This window comes from Crocodylus porosus, unplaced genomic scaffold, assembly GCF_001723895.1.
Source record: "Crocodylus porosus isolate Cpor-Errol unplaced genomic scaffold, CroPor_comp1, whole genome shotgun sequence".
Classification (NCBI taxonomy): Eukaryota; Metazoa; Chordata; order Crocodylia; family Crocodylidae; genus Crocodylus; species Crocodylus porosus.
This window is the reverse complement of record NW_017728951.1, coordinates 39,052,720-39,078,668: the sequence shown is the minus strand read 5'-3', so window position 1 is coordinate 39,078,668 and position 25,949 is coordinate 39,052,720. Positions and strand designations below refer to the sequence as shown.

General features: G+C 43.7%; 1 protein-coding gene across 2 annotated transcripts in view; it reads left to right on the top strand.

Annotated features, from left to right (window-relative positions):
* Positions 1 to 25,949, top strand: part of LOC109324171 — a 59,835-nt gene extending 33,886 nt beyond the window's left edge. For both annotated transcript variants that reach the window (XM_019556087.1, XM_019556088.1), the window contains exons 3-8: positions 732 to 893; positions 8,406 to 8,592; positions 10,288 to 10,436; positions 14,049 to 14,167; positions 22,480 to 22,599; positions 23,504 to 25,949. In XM_019556087.1, coding sequence (XP_019411632.1) covers positions 732 to 893; positions 8,406 to 8,592; positions 10,288 to 10,436; positions 14,049 to 14,167; positions 22,480 to 22,576 — 714 coding nt within the window. In that variant the 3' untranslated portion in view covers positions 22,577 to 22,599; positions 23,504 to 25,949. The remainder of the gene's footprint in view (positions 1 to 731; positions 894 to 8,405; positions 8,593 to 10,287; positions 10,437 to 14,048; positions 14,168 to 22,479; positions 22,600 to 23,503) is intronic.

Below are 25,949 nucleotides of genomic sequence, written 5' to 3'. Positions count from 1 at the left end.
ATGAGTTGGTCACAAATGACCTACAAGCTGTCCCTCTCCCCGAGACATCTCAAAATATCTGACTCTTAGGAAGCTACTCTTGTCACAAGAATTACTTTTGAATGGGAAAACTTTCTTCCACTGTCACTTACAAAGGATCACAGCCCAATTCACTATTGCTATTTACCTACCTTGTCTCTTCATTTAGACCCATGTGCATTAAGCTGAAAAGGCCACCAAATCAGACTTCTGTACTTTCTTACAAGGTCAGTTGTATTTAATAACCATTCTGTGCAGGTGCAAAGGACAGTGTGAATCCTACTACCCACTGATCCCAAGAGTACAAAGTATTTGAATACACATGCATGTGGGATTTGTAAGGAATCAAACAGCCCCTTTACAACTCACATTGAGGTCAATGGACTAAATTAAGTATAATGTAGCTGCATTAAACTCACTGGAATTACATTAGGGAAGAGTTGGGCCCAAAGGCAGTTACATCTCCTTGCACATTGGATGAATTTCGTTCTGGGAATACTGGACATGGTGAAGACATAAATTACAAGACAGATTATATCAAAGGCCTTTCACACCACTGACAGAGAAAGGGGCCTCATGGCAGGTATTTTTGGAAGGGTGTGATGGGCACTCAGCAGTTTGGATCCATACCTTAACTCTATCTGCTTTATCCTATATAACTAGATAGGATTTTTTAATCACAATTTATGGCCTGAATAATACTGTCTTTTCAGGTGAATCAAGGGAACACCAAGGTGCTTGGCTCTGGCCTCGGGTATCTGGAACACATCTGTCAGCTCATCGAGAAAATTGGACAACTACAGGAGCACAACCTCCGGCTCCAAAAACAAGTGTGCAGCTTGCAGAAAGAGCAGAAGATGTACCAGATAAAGGAGGTAAGATGATGAAGTCAGAACCTGAGTGGGAAAAACAATCACAATTTGGCTGAACTACAGGAAAATACTGTCCCTCTTCTATCACCATAACTCCTAGCACAAATGTGAGAGGTCTAAAACAGGCGAAGCACATGTTTACCTTGGCAAGGGTGTTTGCTGGAAAGGGCAGGCTGCTTGAAGGCTGTACATGGAGACCTTCCCATTCCTGCACAACACTTGGCTCAGCCCATCCTTGGGTATTTTTGCTTCTCTATTCTTCTCACAGTTTCTTAAAAGTTCCACCTTCCCTCCTCTACAGCCAGATCTTGGTATTAATTGATGTTGGCTCCTTTTTTTCTAATTGCCTGGACAGTTATGGTCAGCAGTTTTGATCTTTTCCTAGGTCTAGTTGAAAGTTTTCCAAAACAACTTCCCCCAACCTCCCAATTTTATCGGACAGAACATTTTGACTGCACATATATATTTTAAAGTTTATTTAACAGGAAATTAAGAGATTCCTTGGAATTTCCATTCTGATTCAGAATGAAAACAAAGTCAAGGAGTTTCCCACAAAATGGAAGCTGAGACTCACACATCGTTCTATTAGATGCTTTGGTTAGACAAAGCCAAACTCAGGGACTGATATCCATTAAGACTGCTTTTGCTACCTGGCATTTTGATGTCTGAGTATAATCCTAAACCGCCCACTTAATAGCAGTTGCAAGGTGAAGTCGGTGTAGCCTGTTAGCTCATCCTCTAGTCAAGAAAAAATTCAATGTCACACATCCATCTAAATCCCTTTTAAGGCCATCCCTCAGAGAATGGATTTTTAACTTGGACACAAAATCTTGTATAGTAGTACAGAACAAAACTATTCATATGACCAAACAGGCTGCAGAGGCCCCTAGGCCTTTCCTTTTGCACCTCTTCCTCATTCAGGGCCAGCCAGTCACCTGCATGCCATTCATTTGCTCCCCCAGGTGAAGGTCTTAGTCTCTTATTTTGCAGGCCTCTTATTTTGACCTCTGTCCAGTTGGGTCTCATAAGCAAACAGGATTAGCTGGTCACAATCTTCTGGTCCTTAAAGAGGAAGACCTTTGTGTTATAAGTAATCTCTTATGAGACTTCTAATTGAAATGTGTAGAATCCTCCTAAATGTTTTAGACTCAGCCTCCAAACTGTGGGAATTTGTATTTTCATGAATCTTACTATAATTATTGTGTCTTTCCCTTTTCTATTTAGTACTAATACTTGGTAAAACTTGTTGGAAATTTTTCATCCAATTTTTTTGATAACATTGGATGAATTTTTTTCTGTGAAAAATGGCTTTTTGACTAAGCTGTGAAACCATTTGACAAAATGGGGGAAAATTTCCATTTTCTTAGAAATGTAGGGTTTAATCAAAAATTAAAAATTCAAATAAAAATTCTGTCCTAAGCCAAAGCCTTTCAGTTTTCAGTTGTCATAAACAAAATTGATTTTGGTGTTCAGATGCCAAACATCTGGGAAAATTTAATCAAAAGGTTTTTTAAAATCTTTTTCAGTTAGATACCTGAAGTGTTTATATACTAATGCAAGAAGAATGGGGAACAGACAGGAATGATTAGAGGTCCTAGTATGATCATTGAGTTGTGATATAATTGGGATTACAGGGACGTAGTGGGATAGTTTGCATGACTGCAGTAGGGTTATGAATGGCTATAGCTTATTCAGGAAAGATAGATGGTGGGGAAAAAGAAGGAGGTGTTGCTCAAAGGAGATGTATATGTGTTCTGAGGTACTGTACAAAGTGGAAGGTAGGCCTGCTGACAGCCTTTGGATAAAGATCAGAGAGGAAAATAGCAGAGGGGAAGTTATGGTGGGCATCTGTTACAAGCCACCAAACCAGGACGAGAGGAGGTAGACAAGGCCTTCTTTAAACAATTGGAGAGTTGGGTCTAAATCTGGTTGGATCAATAGGAAGTGATTCTTCTGCTCTATTAGGCATGGGTGAGGCCTTACCTGGAGTATAATGTCTTATTTTGGGCCCCAGACTTCAAGGCAGATATGGATAGATTGGAGAAAATCCAGTGCAGAGCAACAAAAAGAACTGGGCCTCTGAGAAGTAAGTTTTATGAGGAAAGGCTGGAAGAACAAGGGTTGTTGGGAATTTATACACATACCTGCCAAAGTGGCAATGAAAACACTGCAATCTGAACAGCTTACCATAGGGGATTTCTATGGGACATGGTTGAAGGGTCAGCTGGAAATCTCAAAAGTAGCAACACAGTTTTCTAGCAAGTTGTAGGTAGCATGAAAAAATGTGAAAAATACCTTTTTGAAAATGAGGTGATACTTGCAGCTATATACCTGGATCCTAGGTATCAATCGCTGTTGTCTGACATAGACAGACCTAAAGCCAAGTGCCATCTCATGTCAACATGGCAGAGGATGAGAACTGTCGTTCATGGCAATGGCAAGAAAGTAGAATCATCATTCGACTCTAATCTGCATACTACACACGCAGAAAATGCTGATGAAGAATCATTCCTGCAGTCAAGAGAACTTGAAGCTGCAAAAGTCACATCTTCTGGCACCCAGTCAAACAGGATTGGTCCATTTCTGGACTCATTTGTGGATGAGCCATGATTGAATAAAGATGTAAATATTATGAAATACTGGGAGACTCAGAAAATATCTAGATGTGAGTTATACCAATTGGCTCAGGTTGCCTTGTCAATGCCATCGACTCAAGTAAATGCTGACCAGCATTTTCAAGTTTAAAATTCAAAATGTCACAACAAAGATCAAATATGAAGGAGGCAGTCTTGGAGGATGTTCTGTTAGTGAGACTGAATAGAAATGACAGAAAGCTGTAATACTGAGTACAAAACAATGCAAGTCAAGCATATTGAAAATACAGTAGGCCCAAGATCCATCTGTTTAAGGTTGATAATTTTTTGTTTCCCTAGTTTTATTAAATCAGTTGAAAACATATCATCATAAGAAGTGAACTAATCACAGTGACAGTTCTGTGATTATTTACTAAATCCTTTTCCTTTCCTTCCTCTTTAAAACCGATTTGGTTGCTTCTTCACCAATTACACGTCTCTGATTTTACAATTAAAATGAAATAGTATAAATAAAATAAGCATTTATTTGTTAAGTACTTAGAATTTATTTTTTGTTTTGTGCTTCCTAGTACTTATTGCTGACACTTAGTTGCAACAGTTTTAGACCTATTAGCTTACTCCACCCCATTGTGCAAATGATCATCATTATAAATAAACTGCATTATTTAAATTTTCTCATGTGAACTGCCTTGACATAGCCATTTTTTTTCCATTCTTTATGGGCAGAAGCTATTTGCCAAATGTCACCCAAATTCACAGAGAATTTTGGCTGCCTCAAACGTGTATTTTTTAGTAAATAAGTTTTCTACTAAAAAATGTACACACATGGCTCTACTGCACAACACTGGATTCACAAACTGTTTCTTTAACCAAGAGATCATCCTTCTGCCTTCCTTTTTTATAGTTTCATAGTTGTTAGGGGCTGGAGGCGACCTTACAGATCATCAGGTCCAGCCCTCCTGCACTTGGGCAGGAAAGACTGTTGGGATCAGACGACCCCAGCAAGATGGGTGTCAAGTTGTCTCTTGAACATCGCCAGGGTGGGTGACTCTGGGGGCAGCCTGTTCCAAAACCTCGGCGCACAGCCTGTAAAGAAGTTTTTCCTAATGTTGAGCCTGAAGCAGTCTTCAATCAGTTTGTACCTATTAGTTCTTGTCCTCCTCTGGGGGGCCTTGGTGAATAGATGCTCCCCCAATCCCTGATGTACTTGGTATACTAACAGGCTGCCAACAAGTCTCCTCTGAGTATTCTCTTCTCCAGGCTGAACAGCCCCAAGTCTTTCAGCCTCTCCACATATTCCTTGGTCTCTAGGCCTCTAATCATGCCTTCGGACTCTCTTGAGCTTCTTTCTGCACATCCTTCTTGAAGTGCAGTGCCCAGAACTGGATGTAGTACTCCAGTTGTGGTCTGACCTATGCTGAGTAGAGCTGGGGGATGACATCCTTTGCTCTGCTTGAGATGCCTTGGTGGATGCATGCCAGTGTTTGATTAGCTCTACCAGTTATGGCATTGCATTGGTGGTTTCACGTTCATTTGGTTTTCAGCCATGACGCCCAGATCTCGTTCAGTTGTGGTGCTGGCAAGTGCAGTACTGCTGAGCCTGTAAGTGTGCTGTGGGTTATTTTTCCCCAGGTGGAGCACTTTACATTTCTCTGTGTTAAACAACACTTCTATTAACATTGTTATTAACATATCACTAGCAATGGAATAAAAGGGGTTTGTTGGACTCAGCAATTTGTTTTTATTAATCCTGCAGTGGCTCCTTTGTTCTTTGAACTGTGTGACCTCCTCATGAGCTATTCCTCCTCCTGTTCCTGTTGCACTTGAAATAGGTGTCCAACTGCCTTTCAGAAACAAAGTCTCTGCTGACTTGTGAATCAGGCTGCAAACCAGCACGTCATTTCCACATGCCTATATTTCACACTCAAAGGAATGCTACCCCCTACATGGGCCTGGGAATTGCTAACACATTTCCTGAAAGCTTTACCAGTTATGAGTCACTGTTTCCATCAATTCCTTTTTAATCTGCACCCTTGGGGCCAAAACCTCAGCTGGTTTAAATGGGAATTGCCCCCAGTTGAGATGGAAGGAATTTCACTTGCTGTGGATCTACCCTTACATTTTTACCTTGGATGCATTTGCAAAGATGCCTTAGCAGAAGTTCTCAGTCTGCAAGTTTTGTGCACCCATTCCTGGGGTATTAAGACCACACAAGTAATACCTAGTTCTTTTAATTTTAAAAGCACTTTACCAACAATAACTAGTTTATCTCAGGCTCCATGGTTTCTCAATATCTGAGTACCTCAGCATCCTTACAGTATTAATACTCACAGCCCCCCTGTGAGGTAAGGGAATACTATTCTCCCTATTTGTGCAAGGCATTTCTCTGGACTCACTTTATAAAAGCACGTACATGACTTAGACACTGAAGTTGACAGTAATGTATTGATTTACTCCAGCTGAGGACCTGTCCCATTGACTTCAATGGGAGTTGGGAGTACTCTGCATCTCATAGGATTGTATCTTAAATGAGCAAGAGATTAGAACATCTTGGACTGGAGAGGCTCCTTTTTATTGTAATGGATCTCAGCAACTCCTTCCTAGAGGGTCATTCAAGCGGGTGGAAAGTATTGTGATATTACAAAGTACTGCTTTGCTGAGAGGAGTTGTGGAAAGCTAGAGAGAGAAAGATCTCCCACAGAAGTATCAAGATCAGAATGCTACCTGCCTTTGACTGTGATCCTATATGATCTCACTGCCTGAGCAGCCACAGAGCAGATCAGGAGTTGGGTGAAAGACCTCCAGGATACGTACCCACCATAACAGGTGCTCTAGGGAATGCCACTAGAGCCAGAATTTTCAAAAGAAGCTAAGGAGGCCAGCAGAGAACGCCTTTTGAATTCCAGATAATTCCCTAGGGTCCTGTTTGAAAATCCCAGCCTAAGTAGACAAGATCATCTCTTCTGATTGGTGAAGCAACACCCTAGGCTGGAGACTTTATAGGGCACAATGCTAGTGGGGAAACCACCAGAAAAAAATGTTAAATGAAGGTACTGATTATTTATTGTGGGTCTCAGAAGTGGCTAACTTGGATGTCTTGGTCAAGTTCCAGCACCAGCAAAAATCTACCTAATTCTATGCTCTTCATAGTTTCAATTGGATAATGTACCTTCCAGTCCTAAACTCTTTTGCAGTATTGGTGAGTGCTGTTAAAAAATCACTCATTCCATACTATGGATGAAGGTCTTGGAGGAAGAACTACATATTGCACAACTGATATCAGCAAAGCCTTTTGTGTACTGGGTAAAGAATGGACCAATTACATGGAATCATTTAAATGCAAAAGATCCTTGCACTGATCAAAAAATACCTCGTACATTTAAAGCAATTAAAAAGCCACTGCTTTGGCAAGTGGCTGAATATCACATACTGTGTATTTACTTAGCAGCATTTAATCTGTCTGTGACATCCCAACAGTACAAACACAATTGTATTGTTTGTATATGTTCTTAAATAAATAATATCTTAAATTGCGAGTCACTGTTATAATGAGATACGTTTATTTACTCTTTGTGTGTCTTGGCTGAGCAGCTGTACTTTTAGAAATGTGTATGCAGTTCTCTTTTGGAAGGAATCTTGAAATATATTAATTACCAGGCACTTTAGGCACCTCTATTTTTTTAGTATGGTACTGATGCACGGATCAAAAAATCATTCGTTGATACAAGCACTTCCAATGTCCAGGTCTCTAGAAGAAACCAGCACCCAAAATCACTCCCCTTGTTTAGAACAAAGTCAGTCTTGGTGTGCCGATGCAAATACCTGAAATCATGAAGGGCCAGATCCATCACTGTTGTGACTTGGCACTGAAGTCAACAGAGCTGTTCTGATTTATACTAGCTGAGGATCTGGACTAGTGAAATTTAAGTTTCTCAAGCTAGACACCTGAAAATAGAGCTGTCTGTAAAAGGCACATTAGAATCCATTGGGATTAGTCTTCAGAAATGATCACAAGACAGAAGGAGCCAACACATTTTAAAAACGCGACTACAAAGCCAAGGCAGGAATGCAGTAAAATGGGTACGAGCCAGCGTAGCTAATTTGTGTACAAGCTGTTTCAAAATGATTTTAACTTTCCCAAAATCTGGATCTCCCCTTGATTTTCTGAGTCACTAAGAAGACCCCAGAACTCCTGATTGACTCAATCCACAACATTTGAACCCAAATTTCAGGTGACTTTCTTTTTTTGGATTTGGCTTGACGCATTACAAAGACAAGGCTCATTTGCAAAATGCAGCTCTGGATTCAAGTGCTGGATTGGAAAATCTTTGAGAGTTTGGAACTATTTGGATATGGGGATTTGGATCTGCCTCATTTCTGGTCAATATGGCTAAGGCCACGTTCTCAGCTGGGGCCAGAAATCAAGCGCAGCTGTTGATTCTTTGTATGTTAGTGGTTTTCTAGAGCACTGCAGTGCAGGGGACCTGGGCATAGAAGCAGGGAAAGCCAACAAAGCTCCCCAGAAAAGAGTTTTGAAGAAAGCTAATTAAAACTTATTCCTCTACTGATTCCCCTGGCTTGTGTCAACAGGAGGCTGTTTTAACATCAGTTCTGCTTTAACTTTACAGTTTTAAGAAAACCCTAATTTATCTTGGCTGAAAACCCCAGCCACTGATTTTTTAAATGTGAATTCATTTGAGAATCATTGGGGCATAAAATCCGAAGCTACAGAGAAATTTAGCTCTAGCTTCCTAGTTGCTAGGCCATTTTGAAAGACTTACATACATTTGTCTGAGTCCTGACAGGTCTTGGGATAAGAAACAGTTTGGAATGCTTGCAATTTGTCCATACAATCTCACTGCTCAGTTACCCAGCCATTACAATGTAACAACCTGCATATTTTTCTCCTTTTCTGGCTTAGGAGTATTTTCTGCAGCACTGCTCCTGTGGAGCTGCCAGCATCTTGCTCAATTCGTACCAGGAGGTGAAGAAACTTTTTACTGGGAGGAGCAGACCTCATAGTCTCTTGGTTCAGAATGGAAACCACTCTGATCTTTCAATCATTCCAGAAATAGCAGTCCACAGCGAAAAGCTGAGCAACTACAGAGGTAGGTTTCAGTTCTGATGTTGACAATTTCAGTAGTGATGGCTCTAGCTGAAAATGTGTTCCCTGATTTTCTATTGCCACACACCTTTGGTGGTCATTAGTGCTTATGCAAAGTGAATTTAAAATGCTTCTCAGTGAGATCTGGTTGCTGGGGAGAGGGGTTATACCCACTTTGTGTTCATTTTACACAGGTAAAATGCAAAGGCAATGAAGATAACTTAAAAGTGGAACTATCTGAAATCTATGGGGGTCTGAAGTCCCTGAGTCAGTGGCCTCACCTTTACCAGGAAAAAGAAATATATTTGCCATCTGTAAATGTAACAGATACAAGTTAAAATCCTTGTATAAACAAGGAAAGATGTGTTTTTAAGCCATATTAGCTCATCCAGGTATATTCTATGGGGTTGCTAGTGGTTCACCTCAGCTAGCTAATACATGTTAAAAGTACACAGGGCTTTTTACATGGGTTAGTTAATGTGTTTCAACATAGCTCTATTCCTAGTGTAGACAGCTGGAGGGACTGCATCTTTGGTGGGAACTTGCCATTGCCCAGTGAGTATGTTAGTTCCTTATCAATTCTTTAAGATCCCCAAACAAGGTGTGATTTGAGCTAAGCATCCTACCATCTCAAACAGGCATAGAACACATACCTTGGGCGCAATGTATTCTATAAGTAAGACGGAGATAAACCTCAGCTGTAAATTTTCTATTCCAATGCAGATTTTCCCAGAAGTTTGGAGTGTTGAGTCTAGATCTGTCATAAAGGATACAACCAGCTGGGAAGTTTGGATACAGACTAGCCCACATGTTGAAAGGGTGTGGTTAGATTTAGGTCTGTCTCTTAGATGCAGGGACATATACAGCAAAAACAAGCTTCCTCAGGTACAGTCAGGCAGAATGTAAATGGTGTTGACTGTCAAGAGGTTCTCTTGAGGCCCATCTCTAAGGTTAAGGTTATGGATTCTTCAGTAGCTTTTCCCCTTCACTTCCCAACTCGTGGTTTCAGACTATGACCAAGAGTGCCAAAAATGCTATTGAGAAGCTCATTAGAAAGCTTGTCCTGGTCAGACATCTCATTGGAAACAGGTATCATGTCCAGGGCCATACCTGGGGGAGAAGGGTAAATCAAGGCTTTAGGGGGCCCCGTGGAGCGGGGCAGAGCAGCTGCGGCCCCTCCTGCAGGGCGTGCCTAATGCTGGTGACTCCATGCTGCAACTGCTGTCACCGGTGTCCGGGCCCTGCACAGGTTGATTTACACTGGACCCTGCTAGGGTCATCTCTGATCAAGTCCATACACAAACTGGGTGTTGTAGGCATTACTGTTGGTGTCTGTCAAGTATGACACACCTTGAATGAAATCCTGACCCTACTGTGGCCAATAGGAATTTTGTCATTGATTTCAAAGGGACCGGGATTTTGCTCCTTGTATCATGTGAGTACAAGTCTCCTCTGAGGGATGGAGAGGGGCCAGTGGTATGGAGATCTACTTGACCTTAACACAACACCTCTTTCCATTGGAGACTGCAGCCTCAGCTATTTGTGGTAAGACCAGGGCTCAGATACTTCAAGTGGGAAAGAACATCAACCTGAGTTCTCATATGGATTGGCAGGTCACCACCTGTAGACAGCACTGCCCAGAGGAGTCCATACCCAGCCACTTTGTGAACTGTGACTAAGTCTGTGCATTCAATTGCAGGAAGTGGCAGACACCTGGAATCTGGAAACAGTCAGCTGGTGACTGGGCTCAGGAAATCATCAAGTAAATGGAGTAGCGAGGAGAATGAGTTCAGAGATTCTTACAATGTAACTGATGTACAAGCATTAAAGGACCAAGCTATGAAAAAGGTGAGAGAGAAACTCAGAGGCAGAAACAATAAGCAGGCCCTAATGACAGGGCTGAGATAAAAAGATCAGTGCTGTCCAGCAAAATGGCATGAGATCAGCCTGGGGATTTAGACATGGTTCCAGCTTAGGGGCTGATCTTGAAAGCTGCTGACAACTGGAAGGATGTTGGTGGGGTTCAGTGAGAGCTCTGGGTGCTTAGCACTTCTCATGATCAAAGCCTAAATGAACACATTGGTTGTGTCTCCAAAGCAACATGCAAGTGGGATTGTAGCATGTGCTGGAATTTGTGCGCTGGCTTGATTTAGCCAGACAGGCAACAATAGCAGTGAAGATGCAGCAGCACAGGCTTTATCATGTGCTAGCAACTAGAGGGCCTACCCAGGGGCCTGAAGGGAGTTTTCTGTGTAGACATGGAGTTTGATGCAGTTGAGGCTGACCTGGAGCACGTTGGCATAACCAGCCTGCACCCCAATGCATATGGGAGGGAAACTCATTTACTCCAGCCTGACAGAGTTGAGGTGAACACTCTTCCGCTCTTATTCTTCTCCATTGTTTGCAACTGCCTCTGTGCTTTCTGGTTCTGGGGGAAGATCAGAAAGACTAGGGGTGAGTCTGTAATCATAGTACTTACAGCTTGACAGGAAAGAGGAAGAAGTGGAATCCTGTGAGAAAGACCGTTCTCATGGACTTCCCAGACCAGTGTTGCAGACTCCAGAGATTCAGATTATTTGGATGAGCTTCACGGATTCAGCCAAAGTTTAGGCACATGCTTAACTTTAAGCACAGAAATATAGCTAGGGGATACAACCATATTTGTATTATGGCAGTGGCCTCGGACCTTAACTAAGATCGAGGCGTTATTATGATAATACTGTGCTGTTCACATTACAGATGAGACATAAGAAGGATAGGGAAAAGAATGGGTCATTATCCTCAGGTTATAGAAGGGGACTGAGCTATAAAGAGATTTAGGGACTTGAGCAAGGTAAAGCAAGGAGCCTGTGGGAGAATTTACATGAGATGCTTACTGCAGAGCTGCCTAATGAGCTCTTCAGTAAAGTGTCACCATTTACACACACGCAGCTATTAAGCCAGACTAAACTAATTAACTGCACCATAGGTTAGTACTACTTAACCCAAGCACTATGGTGGAGTTATTTACCCTGCCACAATGCATTTGTAGATGGTGATTGGGGCTGGCTGGGGCACAAGGGTGCTACAGTGTAGGGCTGCCTGCTGGCTAGTCCAGAACTGTAGTACTCTCGTGCCCCAGCCACCCCTCTGCAGTACGTTGAGCTGGGGTGGAATGGCTCTGGGCTGGCAGGCTGACCCTCTGGGCCTCCAGCCATCTGAGGCTGCACTGCCTTGGCTCAATGTGCTGCACTCTGGACGGACATGTCAATGTGGACCTGGGAGCAATAAACCCTGGTGTAAACTGCACCAGTGTTTATTCAGGCACATTCATTGCACATGTAGATGTGCCCAGTGACAGTTGGGAAGCAAATCCAATCTAGTGTCTAACCACATGATTATCCCACCCGTGTTAACTGGGAACCCGCTTTGCCTTTATAGGGTTCTGTTGTCAGCCAGACCATCTCAGTAAGTATGGATTTTGTTAGATTTAGTTCCCACTGACATAATAGCTCTATTATTGTTATCGAGACACCTCATAGTCCCAGTGATGATCTTGGATCCCTGAGTGCCAGACTCTGTACAATCACAGAACAAAAATATGGCTCCAAATAGCCATGTCTCCAGCTCCAAATAGCTACAGTCTAAGTAATAGAGCTAGTGGTACCATAGTCTTACATATACATTGTAGCCCTTCTTGGTGTTCTTCGTTGCAGGTGGATCAATTGCCCTCCTATCTTAACTACAGGCAGCATCATGATCACAGGCATCATAAGCCAAGCCTTATATTGGGGCTTTCTGTTAAAGTGGGCATAGCTTTTCATAAATCACATCTATGTATAGTATCTTACATGGGTGGGTGGGGTGGGGGAAGGAGGATCAAACTGCATAAGGATGTCAGGCCCTTCCACAAAATAAACTAATAATAATAATAATAACAATATAAAGATTTGATATTTTAGCCCTGACATGGTGTTAGGTAAGGACAATTTACTCCCTACCATTAAAACCAATATTTCAGTTTTCATCTGATTTTATGATACATGAAGGACTTGGGATGAAAACTCACTAGAGTCTAAAAATTACATCTCTCAGCCATCATAAGTTTGTGCAGCATAGGTGTTTGCTGTTGAACAGCTGCCAGCTTCTATTCCAGAGGTGGTTGCAGTTCAGGGGAGGTAAGAGTGATTTATTCACTCTGTTAACATAGTAAGGAACTTTAGGAGCTTTCTGAATGAAGTTTATTATGGTAATGAAAATGGCTTGGAAAAAACCTCAGCTAAATATACATCATTACCTTAACATGGGAAAATTATTTTTAATTCTTTTCCAATGGTCTCCTACCAAACATTCACTCCAGGATTTCCAAAACAATGCAGCATTTAACATGAAGGCTTTTGAATCACATCCCTTTTGAACTTCTTAGGATGAGTACAGTCCCAGGTGGAACATTAGAAGGCACTAATGAGTTTCTCTGAGTTGTGGAAAATAAGAATGGACTGTGATTAATGTTCCAAATGGTGATATCCACCGGGTGGGATTTTTGCTGATGTTATAGTGAAAAAATCTTGTGTTTCTCAGTGACCACTCCTTGACTTTGGTGTCAACTAAAAAGCAGTTTTGTGGAAATGAGAGTTACAACAACGTAACTAAAACTTAGTGACGGGAGCTAGGCTGTTATTTTTAGGGGGAATTATTTTGTAAGCATCACCTTGGGTAGATGTAAGGATGTAGGAAATCAGATCAGCCTGTTCCTTAATACAGTAAAACAATTAGGTTAAATGTGCCTTTAGGTAGCTACCCAGCAGCATTCAGCAAACTACTGTCACTCTCTAAAACTTTAACTCAGAAAGACCTCTCATAGGCACAGCAATGCTACATCCCTCTCTCCCCCTCTTTCTCTCTATGTTAGGCTCAAGCTCTTAATAAACACAAGCATCTCTGACATTGGAGTTGTAGGGGAGTTCTGGACAGATGCTAAGAAATAGGTCTCTCCGTGCCATCACCCATACACTGAATGACTTGCATTGCTGCTCAGTAGATAAGACCTAACTTATGCTAGTGGTGTCTCCTTTGGCCTGGAGCTCTGGGCAATGCCCTAGCTGCTCATCCCTATAACTGGCTCTGATCACAAGGGTTAATACCGGGGGACTAATTTCCTATCTTCAGAATTTATGAAATAATTTCCACCAGTGGCTGTTAGAATTCTATTGTCTTGACCTGAAACTAGACTGAACTAAAACCAAAACTAACCAAACAAATATAATCTGGGGTGAAGAAGGAACCAGAAAATAACAGTCTTGTAGTGGTATCAAGGGGGGTGATGAGATTTTGGATAGCTTGCTCTTTTAAGCAGAAATCTCACTACCAGAAGTCACCTCCATATCACAGGGCATAGGACATCATAGGACAGGGGCATTCCCTCAGCATCAGCCCAGATTTCCTTGCCACATAAATCATGGTTTTGCTTTAATGATATAGGGTGAAGGCCATGCTTGGGGCAGAGTGAGGGATCTCATGAAGAAGACGAGGCTGCGGAACCAGAGCAAATTGGGGCTGTCTTCAGCTGCTCTGAAAAGGTCCTGCCCACAGCTGTACAGGTATGGCACCAGCTGCAAGTGGGATGTTTACAGGAGTGTTTGGAAGAGGTAGTAAAAAAGCTTAAGCATTTGTCTGAGACTACTGATGGAGGGGAGAGTACTTGTCTTAACCCAGACCATTCACCCTCATTGTTTGCTGCTGCTTTGGTGCACACACAAGCTATTAATGTCTGTTGTTCTGGTGATTTAAGATGCCACTAGGTCTGTAGAAGTTATTAGCTTCACTGAGTGATCAGCAGTAGCTAATACTAAAGTTTAGTACAAAAATACCTTCTTTCCCTTAACAAAATTTAAGACTCTTGGGCAGTTCACCTCAAAGCTACAGACAATGACTGGCCATGACCAGTTCAGATTCTCTCCATGCTCCAATTTTTGTTTCAAGCCTCTCATTAGCTTTACCATCAATCTGTACACTAACATCTATACTTCTCTATGTTCCTCTGTACATTTCCCACTGGGGGGAATAATGATTACCTATTTACTTAACATTTTCCTGAGTATACTCAGTATATACTCATATACTGAGTATATGTGTGTTTCCAAGACTGTCCATTTCCAGTCACCCCCTGTACAGATATTCTCTGTTATCTTGTAAAGGCCTCCCAGCTGTTTCAGGGATCTCTGGTGCTTTGTATTTATAACTAGGTAATGCTTACATATTCACTACAGCAGGAGCATGACATGAAACCGTGCAACCATGCTATGTTTGTTCAGCTGGGGTCTTACTAGCATTGAAGGCAATAGCTATAATAAGTGTAGGCTTTTTTCAATTTTTAGTCGGGGAACAGTGCCTTAATAATTCAGGAATGTCTCATCATTCCCATAGGTAGTGTTACAATTTTACAGAATACATGTTCAAATTAGGTTTGTTGTAGTTACAACTGGAAAACTGTCTGTCAGCTATTAGGGTGATTTTCACAGCTGGGGGAGGGAGGAACACAAACTTGATTTAAGATCAAATACACGTAACAGGCCAGCTTCCTGCTATTGTTTGGGAAACTGAAAGAAATACAAATCAGAGAGAGCTCAAACAGCTTCATTTAAAATAGATGGTGGCATAAGCAATCCAAACGGGAAGAAAATACAAGCTATTCAGAACCTTTGCTTTCAACCTGGCCTAAACACAGACTTTACCTGGGATTCAGAAAAGCCCTCTGTCAATCTATTTAGGGCTGTAAGCTCCTTTTGAGCCTTTCTCCTACTCTCTACAGAGTGTAAGGGCTGGAAAAATGAGTACTATGGGTCTGTGCTTCAAATGTGTAAAATGGTATAGTACTGCTGAAGGGAGTGGGCCTAACTGAGAGCCACACTCATTGTAGAATTGCTTGTGTTCCTAATGGCTAGCTGGAACCCAGTGGAAGCGCAGGAAGCGCACCAGAAACCTCAGAGTTGAAGTTTGCACACATAAACCCCTGCTAGCTCTCTCCCCCAACTTCTGGCCCTCACCTTTATTTCATATCTTTCTCTCTTTAGCTTGCTTCCATTCTTTGTTTCTTCTTTCTTTCTGCCATGATTAAATTCCCCATCAGAGAGAAGGTGGAGCAAATGTGTGTTTACACAGAGAGTTTCAATAGCACCTAAAAGAGCAAAGGCACACTGAAGTTGATCCATTGGCGCCTGTGAAACCTCAGGCCTTAGGGTCCTTGCAAGGTGTCCTTAGGGGTCCTGTGCAGATGCTGCTGCATGAAGTGCTGTATCCTCCCCATGGTAGGGGAGGAGTTGACATGGGGAAGCTAAAAGATTAGTAACCTGGATTCAAAAGTAAAGGAGGAGTTTCCCCTGTTGTTGGCTGTATGGGGCCATGACCACACCAGCATTTAGGACTACAAGCCTTGTTATATTTGTAAAGTGTAGGTGCCTGCATCTTTGATGAAATTCTGGGCTTCATCCCCAATCTGATTTCCAGTATTAGACCATTAGGACACTGATTATATGAACCTAATCTTCCTTGGTACCTTGAGTCACTACTCCTGTGGTATTGGATTGAAATAAGCTCAGATGGAGCCTATTTCCATCTATTAATGCATAGGTGCAAAATTTGTTTTTTGGTGGTAGGTGCTTGCAGATGTGAAAAAACAACAAAACTGGCACTTTATGTTAAACTCAGTGCATTTCCATGTCAAGCCCAGTGCAAGCCCAGAAGAGTCAGTATGTTACTTCAGCCCGGCTCTGTAACATCTGTTAAGATCAGGCACTTTAGTGGGGCTTTTTGGTGCTTTTATCTAATAGCTGTTGGGATCAGCTTTAACTAAAAGTGCCAAAAAGCCCCACTGAAGTGCCTGATCTTTACAGACACTTCAGAGCCACGTTGAAGTAACGTGCTGCTTCTTCCAGTGAAGCACTTCTTTATTTATTTATTTTTTAACGTCTCCAAACAGCCTATGCCAAAACAGCCCTTGGTGCGGCTTGTGGGTGCTGAGCACCTGTTAATTTTTTTTGGTGGGTTCTTGAGCCGTGGAGTACCCACAGAGTCAACATTTATTTATTAACATATAAACCTGAGAGAAGTCAAGATGCATTACTGTTTGGTTTTTTTTTTACCCAGTTCCATTTGAGTAATTCAGGCAATTAGAAAAAGTCTCTTTTGTTTTTTGTTTTTATAACTAGGTCAAAAGCAAATCCCTTTCCATACTCCCATGTGGGTTACAATGAATGATGTGCTCAAGGCTGTTTTTTTTAACATCTACAAAAGTATTCATATATTAGATAAAGAACCTGAGGCTGAACACAGTGAGAAATGGGCTTCTGCCAAGTTAAACAACAGCCACAGGCAATAGTGATTTGCCTTGCACTGTTTTAAACAGAACAATATTTATTTACAGTTTTCATACTGACTCTTCCTTCATACAGAACAGTGTTCACCCCTATGCAAAGGACCTGCAGAAGTGCACAGACCTGGGTATGGCCCTCAAAGGGGATACGTTTCACCCCCAAAAGTATCATTTAGTGGCCCCTGGACAAAGAACTTATTCCAGCCTAGCTGTCTATTGAAGCTTGGGACAGATATTAAACATCAACTGGTTTAAGTGATCAGAAACTGGTTTAAACCTGTAACGGAACATATGTTCAGTGCACATAAACCAGTTTCAAAATGGCCAAAACTAGTTTAAGATAAATCTGGTTGAATGTAGTATCATACTTAACCAACTGAAGTAAAACCAGTTTATGGAACTTCTGTCCCAGACCCCTTCCTGGTTTAAGTAAAATCAGAGTCTTCCAGCATCCCATCATGTTCTGCACGCCTGGGCTGGGCTGGGCTGGGCTGGCTTGCCTGTTCCAGCCAAGCAGGGTTGGCTCCTCCCCCCTCCTCCCTAGCCGGAGCACTGTCACTGCTCTGGCTGGCTGAGAAAGGGGTGGGGGTGGGAAACCCTGTTCTGGAGTGTTGCTAGGTCTGCCTGGCAAGGGGACAGCAGCCTTTGCCAGGCATTCCCAGCCCCCCACCCGCCTTGCTGCTCCAGTGGCAGGAGCGGGGGTGGGGCAAGATCCCAGTAGCCTGAAGGGAAGCAGGAGTTTAATCCCCCCGTTGCTGGGGGGTGAGGGGTAGTGTGGGCATGGGGCGGGGGGCAGGGGGAATGTGACCTGGTTGCAGGGGTTAGGGGCAGCTGGGGCTAGTTATGGAGCCTGACTCACTGCTGCCTTCCACTGCAGCAGTGCAGTCCAGGTTGGGGCAGCCGTAGTGGGTGGGGATCAGCACCTGCTGCCTCCCACCTCCAGCCCCATGTGAGGGCCATTGCTTGCAGGTAGGCTGTAGCTCCAGTATGGCTCCCTGCCCCTGGCAGCTGAGGGAGCACAGCTGTGCTGGTGGCAGTGGGAGTGTGGTGGTGGCAGGAGCATGGTGGCTGTGAGCGGGGAGCTCCTGCAGCCGCTGGCGGCACTGGTGGCAGCAGGGTGTGTGTGTGTGTGTGAACGTTGACCAGGGTTTGGCAACCACCTGCAGGCACCACCAGCATTGTCAGCAGCAGCCAGCGGGGATTGCTGACCGCCTGCTGGCCACTGCTGACAGTGTCAGTGGCACCTTTTTGCAGGGGGCGCACTGCCACGCTCAGGGGGTGCATGTGCACCCATGTGCACCCCCTACACATTGCCCCTGCCCCCACCCTCTCCCAGCAGTGGTGTAGCAAACTATCACAGTAGGTGGAGGTGAAGCACTGTCACCTGCTGCCTGCTTGTGATGGCACTGGGCACTCAGGGTGGGCTTCTGTGGGGCAGGGGCATGGGCAGTGGTGAGGGGAGGCAATGGACCTCCACAGTCTGGTTCAGCCCAGCTCTGCGGCCCAGGACTGCGGCCCAGGACTGCAGCCCAGTCTGGCCTGATCCTATGGCTCAGGGGCGTAGGCAGCAACTGACCTGCGGTAGCTTACCCCTCCCTCTCCAGGTGGTGGTGGTGGAGCAGACCATCACAGTGGACAGAGGTGAGGTACATGTCAGCTGCTGCCTGCTCATGGCGGCACCTGGGTGTTCGGGGTGGGCTGTAGTGGGCCAGTTGCTGCCTATGCCCCAGGGTACAGGCTTGGCCGGATCGGACTGGGCTGCACTCCTGGGCTGCAGATCCAGGTCAGACTGGATTGTAGCAATTCATTGCCTTCCCCGCCCCACTGCTCATGCCCCTGGCCTGCAGCAGCCCACCCCGAGCAGGTGATGGGTGACAGGTGCTTCACCTCTGCCTGCCATGATAATTTGCTCTGCCACCACTGGGAGGCAGTGGCGGTGGGGAGCTGCACTGCAGTTACGGCCCAGCTGCAAACTGCGGCCCCCATGTGGGACTGGAGATGGGAGGCGACAGGTGCTGACCCTTGGTCCCTGCAGCCACCCCAGCCTGGACTGCACTGCCACAGCCAGAGGCAGTGATAAGTCAGGCTCCATAACTAGCCCTGACTCCCCATCCCCACAGCCAGGTCACAACCCCCCTCCCCAAGGCTGGCTGGCCACTCCTCAGAAGGACTCGGCCCAGGGCACCATGTTGATGCCCATGCCACTGCTGACTGCTATGGGGGGGATTAAACTCTCCCCCCACTTCCCCTTCAGGCTACTGGAGTCTGGCTGCCACGGCCCTGGGTACACAAGCACTGCCTCCTCTGCAATGGTGGTGTTAAATCCATGTTTCCTCTCTGGCTACTGAGGTCTGGCCATGCACCCACTCTTGCTGCCAGCCAGCAAGTGAGTGGGGGTGGGGGATGGGCACCCCTGATAGGGGCAACTTCCCCCCTCCATGCAGACTCTGGCTGGAAACCCTGCAGGCCAGGATGGGGGTTTCAACCCCTCCCCAGTCATACTCAGGCCTGCCCTTAGCTTAGTTCCTCTCCAGCTGAGGGCATGCTCTAGTGTGCTGCAGCTTCTGGCCTGAGCCACTGCAGGCATAGACTTGCATGCAGAGTTAAAAAGGAATGTCTGTTCACTTGCAAATTGGTTCAAATTCTACCCAGGTTAGATTAACCTGCAAAGATTGAATGAATTCAGGCTCCAGCTTTTTGAATGTCTGTCCCTAGTTTGAGAGAAGAGGTGTTTCCCAACCAGTTTTGCTTGGGCTGATCTTACTGTTCTAAGATTTTCTTAAGCAATGAATGAACTTCAGAACATCAAGAATTGGCTCTAGGCAACAGATGAACATTCTGGTGGTATTTCAGATCTTAATGAGAGAGCTCAGTCCTGGATGCAAGAGTCAGACTGGAAATGCTTCGGGAATGTGCCTCTGTATTTTCTCTACCCTTCCGTTGGCCTGGTATCAGAGCATGAGGTTTTGAGAGTGGTCTGTGACTTCATCTAAGTTCTCCCCTTGTTCATAGATTCATAGATTGTTAGGAGCTGGGAGGGACCTTGTAGGTCACTGGGTCCAGTCCCCTTGCACTAAGCAGGAAAAGACAACTGGGGTCAAGTGACCCCAGTGAAGTGACTGTCCAGTCCCCTTTTGAAGATTTCCAGGGTAGGCAATTGTACCACCACTGGAGGAAATTTATTCCACAGTCTGGACACCCTGACTGTGAAGGAGGTTTTCCTGGAATTAAGCCTGAAGTGACCTTCCAGGAGTTTATATCCATTGCTCTTGGTCTTCCCCGGGGGTAGAAGCTGTTCACCAAGTTCTTGATGTACTCCCCTGATATAGTGATAAGCTGTTACCAAGTCCCCTCTCAGCCTTCTCTTCTACAGGCTGAAGAGGCTCAAGTCCGTCAGCCTCTCCTCATATGGCTTGTCTTGCAAGTCCCTGATCTTCTCTGGACCCTCTCAATTTTTTCCACATCCTTGTTGAAGTGCAGCACCCAGAACTCTCATCCTCAGGGTAGGTAGTGTTGCCTAAGATTTTCAGCTTCATCCCTCTGTGTCTTGATCTTCCCTAGCCCATTCTGAGGACAGACAGGATGGCAGAATGGGGTCTTTCTCAGTGTGCATGTCTACATGAGATGCTGTGTTGTTGTAGCAATGAGCTATGCCAATGTAGCTCATCACTATGGCTGTGTAGAATTGGTGGGCATGAACTATGATGCTACTGTGCAGTAGCTCGTTGCTATGGTGCAGTAGGGTCAGAAACGACCTGTGTGGTGCCAAGTAATGCCAGTTACTATGTAGTCACTTAGTACTTGCTGTACTTGCTAAAGCAAGTACTAAATGACTGCACAGTAACAACATATTTAGATGCACCTGCTATCTCTAATCCTTCTTGCTGTTGGAGGAGCTAGATATACCATGAACACAGTTTTACTTATGATTGATCTCCTACTATGTGTTTCTAGTTCTGGCTATAACCCAGAAGCAGTCATATATATGAAAAGCAATGGACCCACCCAGACAGTTCCCAGAAAGACCTGAGCTTTTCTGAAGGACCCCTCTTAACAAAACATGTTCTCGGTTCCTCCCTTGCTAATTCTTTCTAGAGATGAATATGAGCTGTGAAGTTCTGAGGGATCAGGAACCCCATGGTCTTTTACAACCTCATCACTTAGGATTTCTCCATGTATGTATACATAGAGATGCTAATGTAGCTTAGTAGAACTAGGCTGAGTTGGGGTTGTTAAAACCTCTTTGTTTGCTAAATTGTCATTCCTAATTCCTCACTCTTTGGTAACAACCAAAAAAAAATGGCTACACTGTGGACAATGAGTTGGGGTGGTCTATGCAGTTCCATACAAATTGACCTCCCAGTTATGGTGGCACACAGCCAGAGGTTGGGAATGACCCTGGGAACAGGCCCTGTGTGATACTTTATGCTCCTGCTCATATGGGAACCTAGTCTCTGGGGCAAGACATGAATGATAATAACCAGCTTCAGTAAAATAAAGTAGGAAATCATTGTGCTTATTTTGAAGATTTTAAAAACAGATTAATTTTACATTTACCCTTTACAATTTAATAAAAATCTTTATGTCAGATACCCAAATGACGATTTTCAGCAATGATCCATTATCTATAACCATTTCAGTATTTTGGGTTTAGAAACTCACAAATAATTCCTTAATGGCAAAAACTATTTGCAAGAAAAGATTTTTTTTAAAATCACCATAAAATGTGATTCAGAGTATTTTGGCAAGCTCTACCCTTGATCTTTTACTAGCCCACAGGGCCTAATCTAAAGTTTACTAAAATCAAAGGGAATCCTTCCATAGATTTGCAGTGTGTTTTAGATTCAGAAATAAGGGTTTGTCTATTTGCAGTCAATGGGAGTGGGCTTCTGTTGGAACAAGGCAATTGAGTATCCATAGAGCAGCTTTGTGCTGATGAGTGTGCCTGAAAGTGCCACTGGGAAGAGGACACCGGATCATTTTGAGGCATCTACATTGCCTCACATCCAGGAATGGGCATACGCAGTGCAGGAGCATATGGGCAGGTCCTGCTTCTCACTAGTAGCCTTGGCCTTGACATGGAAGCAAGGCAAACTTCCTGAATAGCACACCATTCTATAAAGGTCTAAGGTGCTAATCTACCCTGCCTAGCACAGATAATTGACTTTGTTTCTCAACACCTTATTTCCTACCCACTAAAAAGTGCTAGATTTTTAAAAGGCAACTCTCCCTGTAATTTCCCCACCATCCATCAACCTCTGGGGGTCAAACACTGCTTATTCTCACACACAGCCATATTTTCACAGTTCTTTCTGTTATGCTGGGACTCAGTGCTAAGCAATGTATTTTATACCTCTCTCTTTTTTGGAAGCTGCCCCAAGTATTGTGAAAGCCTCCGTTTTGGAAATTTAGGCGGGAGAAAATAATAGAGCTGGGTGTAGCTCAGATATGTATGCCTGCACACTAGGTAACATGTGCAAAAGCATGCCACCATGTGTTCCAAGTGCTATAAACATTAATAGCATTTTTCCATTTGTTTAGGCCAGATATTATGTCTTCAGATCTGAGGAAGACAGAAAGGAACTCTATGATAGTGCTGGGGCACAGCACAAAGAATGAAAACATCTGGCCTCTCTGATAATCTGGATGGAGTGGAACAAGGTAAGAAAAAGACCAGGGGAGAGGGGTTGCATAGCAGAAGCCAGAGAATTTCTCCCAGAAATTCCTACATCAAGTTCAAGAACCCATTTGTAGGAACACAAGGTTGGAAAGAGGCTTTCTAGGATATCAAGTCTAGTCTCCTGCAGTTGCAGGCAGTCTAGAAATTACACCTTCTCCTGTTCCAGAATGAAAATCATTACTTCACACCCTCACTTAAAGCTACAAGGAACAGGAACAGCAACACCATCACAAAACAAAACAAACCAACCACCTATAAAATGCCCTGTCACAGCAATGGCAGGGAAGTACTTGCTCAGTATATACTTAAACAATCCTGGGAAAAGGTCTGAGCCCCACAGTACAGTGGAAGGCAAAAATCTCATAATCTGGGCCTCTAACATACAGGAAAAATTCCTGCCTGACTCCAAATCTGGCTACTGGTATGACGGAGTGGAATAGCAGGGCCAGGCTTAGGTATGGTCAGTGACCTTATAAATGGAATTTAAGACCTCCAAATGATATTGGGCAGTGGTGGCAGAGCAGGAAGGGTCTGTCTTGCTATGTTCTCTAGACATATGAATGCAGTATTAGCAGTGAAGCCCCACCACTTAACTCAGCTGTGTAATTGGGCACCTGGTCATTCAGTTTGGTGGGGTAGAGTCAGCCAGATGAGATTCTGGCAACATCACTTTTGCGTGCCCATGGTTATGGAAACTGTTGTGCTTTAACCTTGCAGGTCTGCTAGGCTCAGACAGACCTTTGTCTTGTTACCTGACAACTTCCCTTTAGTTAAATTAAAAGGGGAAAAAGAGGGAGCTCACACTTTGTTTCCACCACTGAAAAGCTGTCAGCTGGGTAAAGGCAGCAAGGTCTCTTTCTAATTTCCTGCACTTTCTTGTTTCAGAGAAGAACATTACTGGACTCTAAACCACAAGCCCTGGGATGCACCTATATTTTCCAGGCTGTGTCATGGAAGGAAGAGAAAGAGTAGAAAGTAGGGGGGTAGAGAAAGGTTTGTTGAAGAGTGGCATGTTTGGCTCTGTATGGCTTTGCTCTCCAGTCTAGAGTGTGCTTAAAAACAAAGCTACATATCAGAAGCATAATTACTGGTCACAGCAACAGAAATAGCAGGTATGCTTAGCGTGTGCTGTGAAACCTCTTTTCTGGGCTATGGACAGATATTTGAGTGCTGCTACTTGTTCTGTATCCTTGTTCTCTGAAGTCTTTCTCCAGTGGAAACATTCTTGAGCTTACAAAAATGTCATAGACTCTTTGCATATGGTAGAAGTTGCTGGTTGTGGGGTGTCAGGCTCAAGGGAGTTTTACTGCACACATATCTAAGCTGCATACATATCTAAACCACATTCACATTCTGAAACAGTCATTGCCCATCTGTGATTGGCAAGGAAATGTTAATGAAACCCAGGCAATCACTGAGTCTCTGAAAGCTAAGATTTTCTAAAACTATATTCAAAACAATGTTTAAGACCCAATCCAGTACATGCAACCCACTTTATCTCAGTGAAGCCCCAGTAAATTCAGCAGATCTCCAGGTAGACAGGAGATTACACCAATACTGAGGTCACTGGGGCCCAAAAGACACTTAAATAAACAGCCTTATCTTCAAGTTTTGAGGGAACACTCACAATGAACCTTGATTATTTAGGCACCCATGGTTTTGAAAAGCCAGGTGACTAGTTTTCTCTTGGGAGCCAAACTCAGGTCCTCATCTAAAACAAAAAAGTTCTGGGCAGTCTAAATCAAGGATTTTGGCTTTACGAGACTACTTGCTTGTTCAAGTGCCAGGTGCCAAAGGTTTTGGGACAGGCTCATACACTGGACAGATTAGCTAAACCCTGCAGTCTCCTGGACTGAGCACAGGCTTAGAGCTCTTCCCGAAAGATCTGGGAAGCCAGGAGCTGAAAAGAAAGTCAATAAGATAGACATGTTTTTTACAAGTCACTTCTGTTTCCTCCTAGGGGCTATACTCTTTCCACTCTGTTCATTACCTTAGAGTTCTTAGACCATACACAGCTGGACTGTTGCCAGTCATCCAATGTCCACCATCGAACAGTCTTAAGAGACAGTCAGACCATACTGAGAAGGTTCCCAGGGAAGCCATGGCTACAGTAGCATTCCAGGAAGCATACAACTTTTGGCCCAAGGGGTCATGCATGTGGGGTAGAAGTTTAGAAAACTAGTTTCTGCTTATTGCATGTTGCAACATTAGAATCATGTTGCAGAGCTACTTGTCAAGCAAGCCTCAAAGTTAAAGAATCACAGACAGGAATTTAGAAATCTGACCTGCTCTAGAACTCTAGGAGATTGATAAACCAACAGAGCTAAGCAAATTTCAGAAGACTCAAAATTTGAATAAGTATCCAAAAGCTTAACTGATTTGCCTTTACTTATCTAGGACTTCCAGATCTATAGAACTAGGAAGTCTCTAAATGACAGAATCTCTGGTGTGAGTTCATGTAATTCTGCCTATTTGCACAGCTAAAATTGGAAACAAGGAGGGCTAGCCAAACTCCAGCTCAGATAAGGTTCAGATTTAGAGCATGTGAACAAGTTGTTGGGGAGGTAGAGAAAACAAACTATTAAATGCAAGTGGTTTGTCTGGGTTTAGAAGTCAAAGATACAGATCTGAATCCAAATTTACTTGCAACTGGGGGCAGGGGAGTGAGTTCAGTCCTCCTTTCATTCAGAACATGCAAAAACATGTTGGAAGAAGACATTTGGCTTGAATTGTGTACATGCATGACATGATCCAAGGAGGAACAGCCATTTTTAAAAAATCCAAGGCTGTTTAGACACATAGACCAAAACATGTAAAAGATTCCAAAAATGACCTTTAATTTGTGTGGCCAACTAAAGGCAACCTGGGCCTGATTTTCAAGTTAAAAAGTCCAAAAGCTAGTTTTACAGAACTGTTTATGCTTAGAACCTACTTAAAAATCAGGCCTTTGCTGTTCCAATCTGACCACCCCCAAAACAGCAGTTACAACATATTTCAGTTGTGCTGTCTCTGCCACCATTCTGGGTTTCTGTTCCTCACTGTATATCTTTGCAGCTTCACCAAAAAGCTGCAGAGATTTAAAGCATGATTATTCTGTGAATAGTCGGTATTTCTTCATAAGCACGTAAGCCAAAACTTGCATTGAGATACATCCTGCATGATCCTGCTGACTTCATGGGATGTGAATCAGTGCTGGATAAGGCCCAAAGTGCTCTAGATGGGGGTCAAAATCCCAGTTTATAACCCTTACCTTCACATTTATGTAACTTGTTTTATAAAGCAAATTACTCCTTTTTTTGTATTATGACATTATATTAAATGTACTCATATT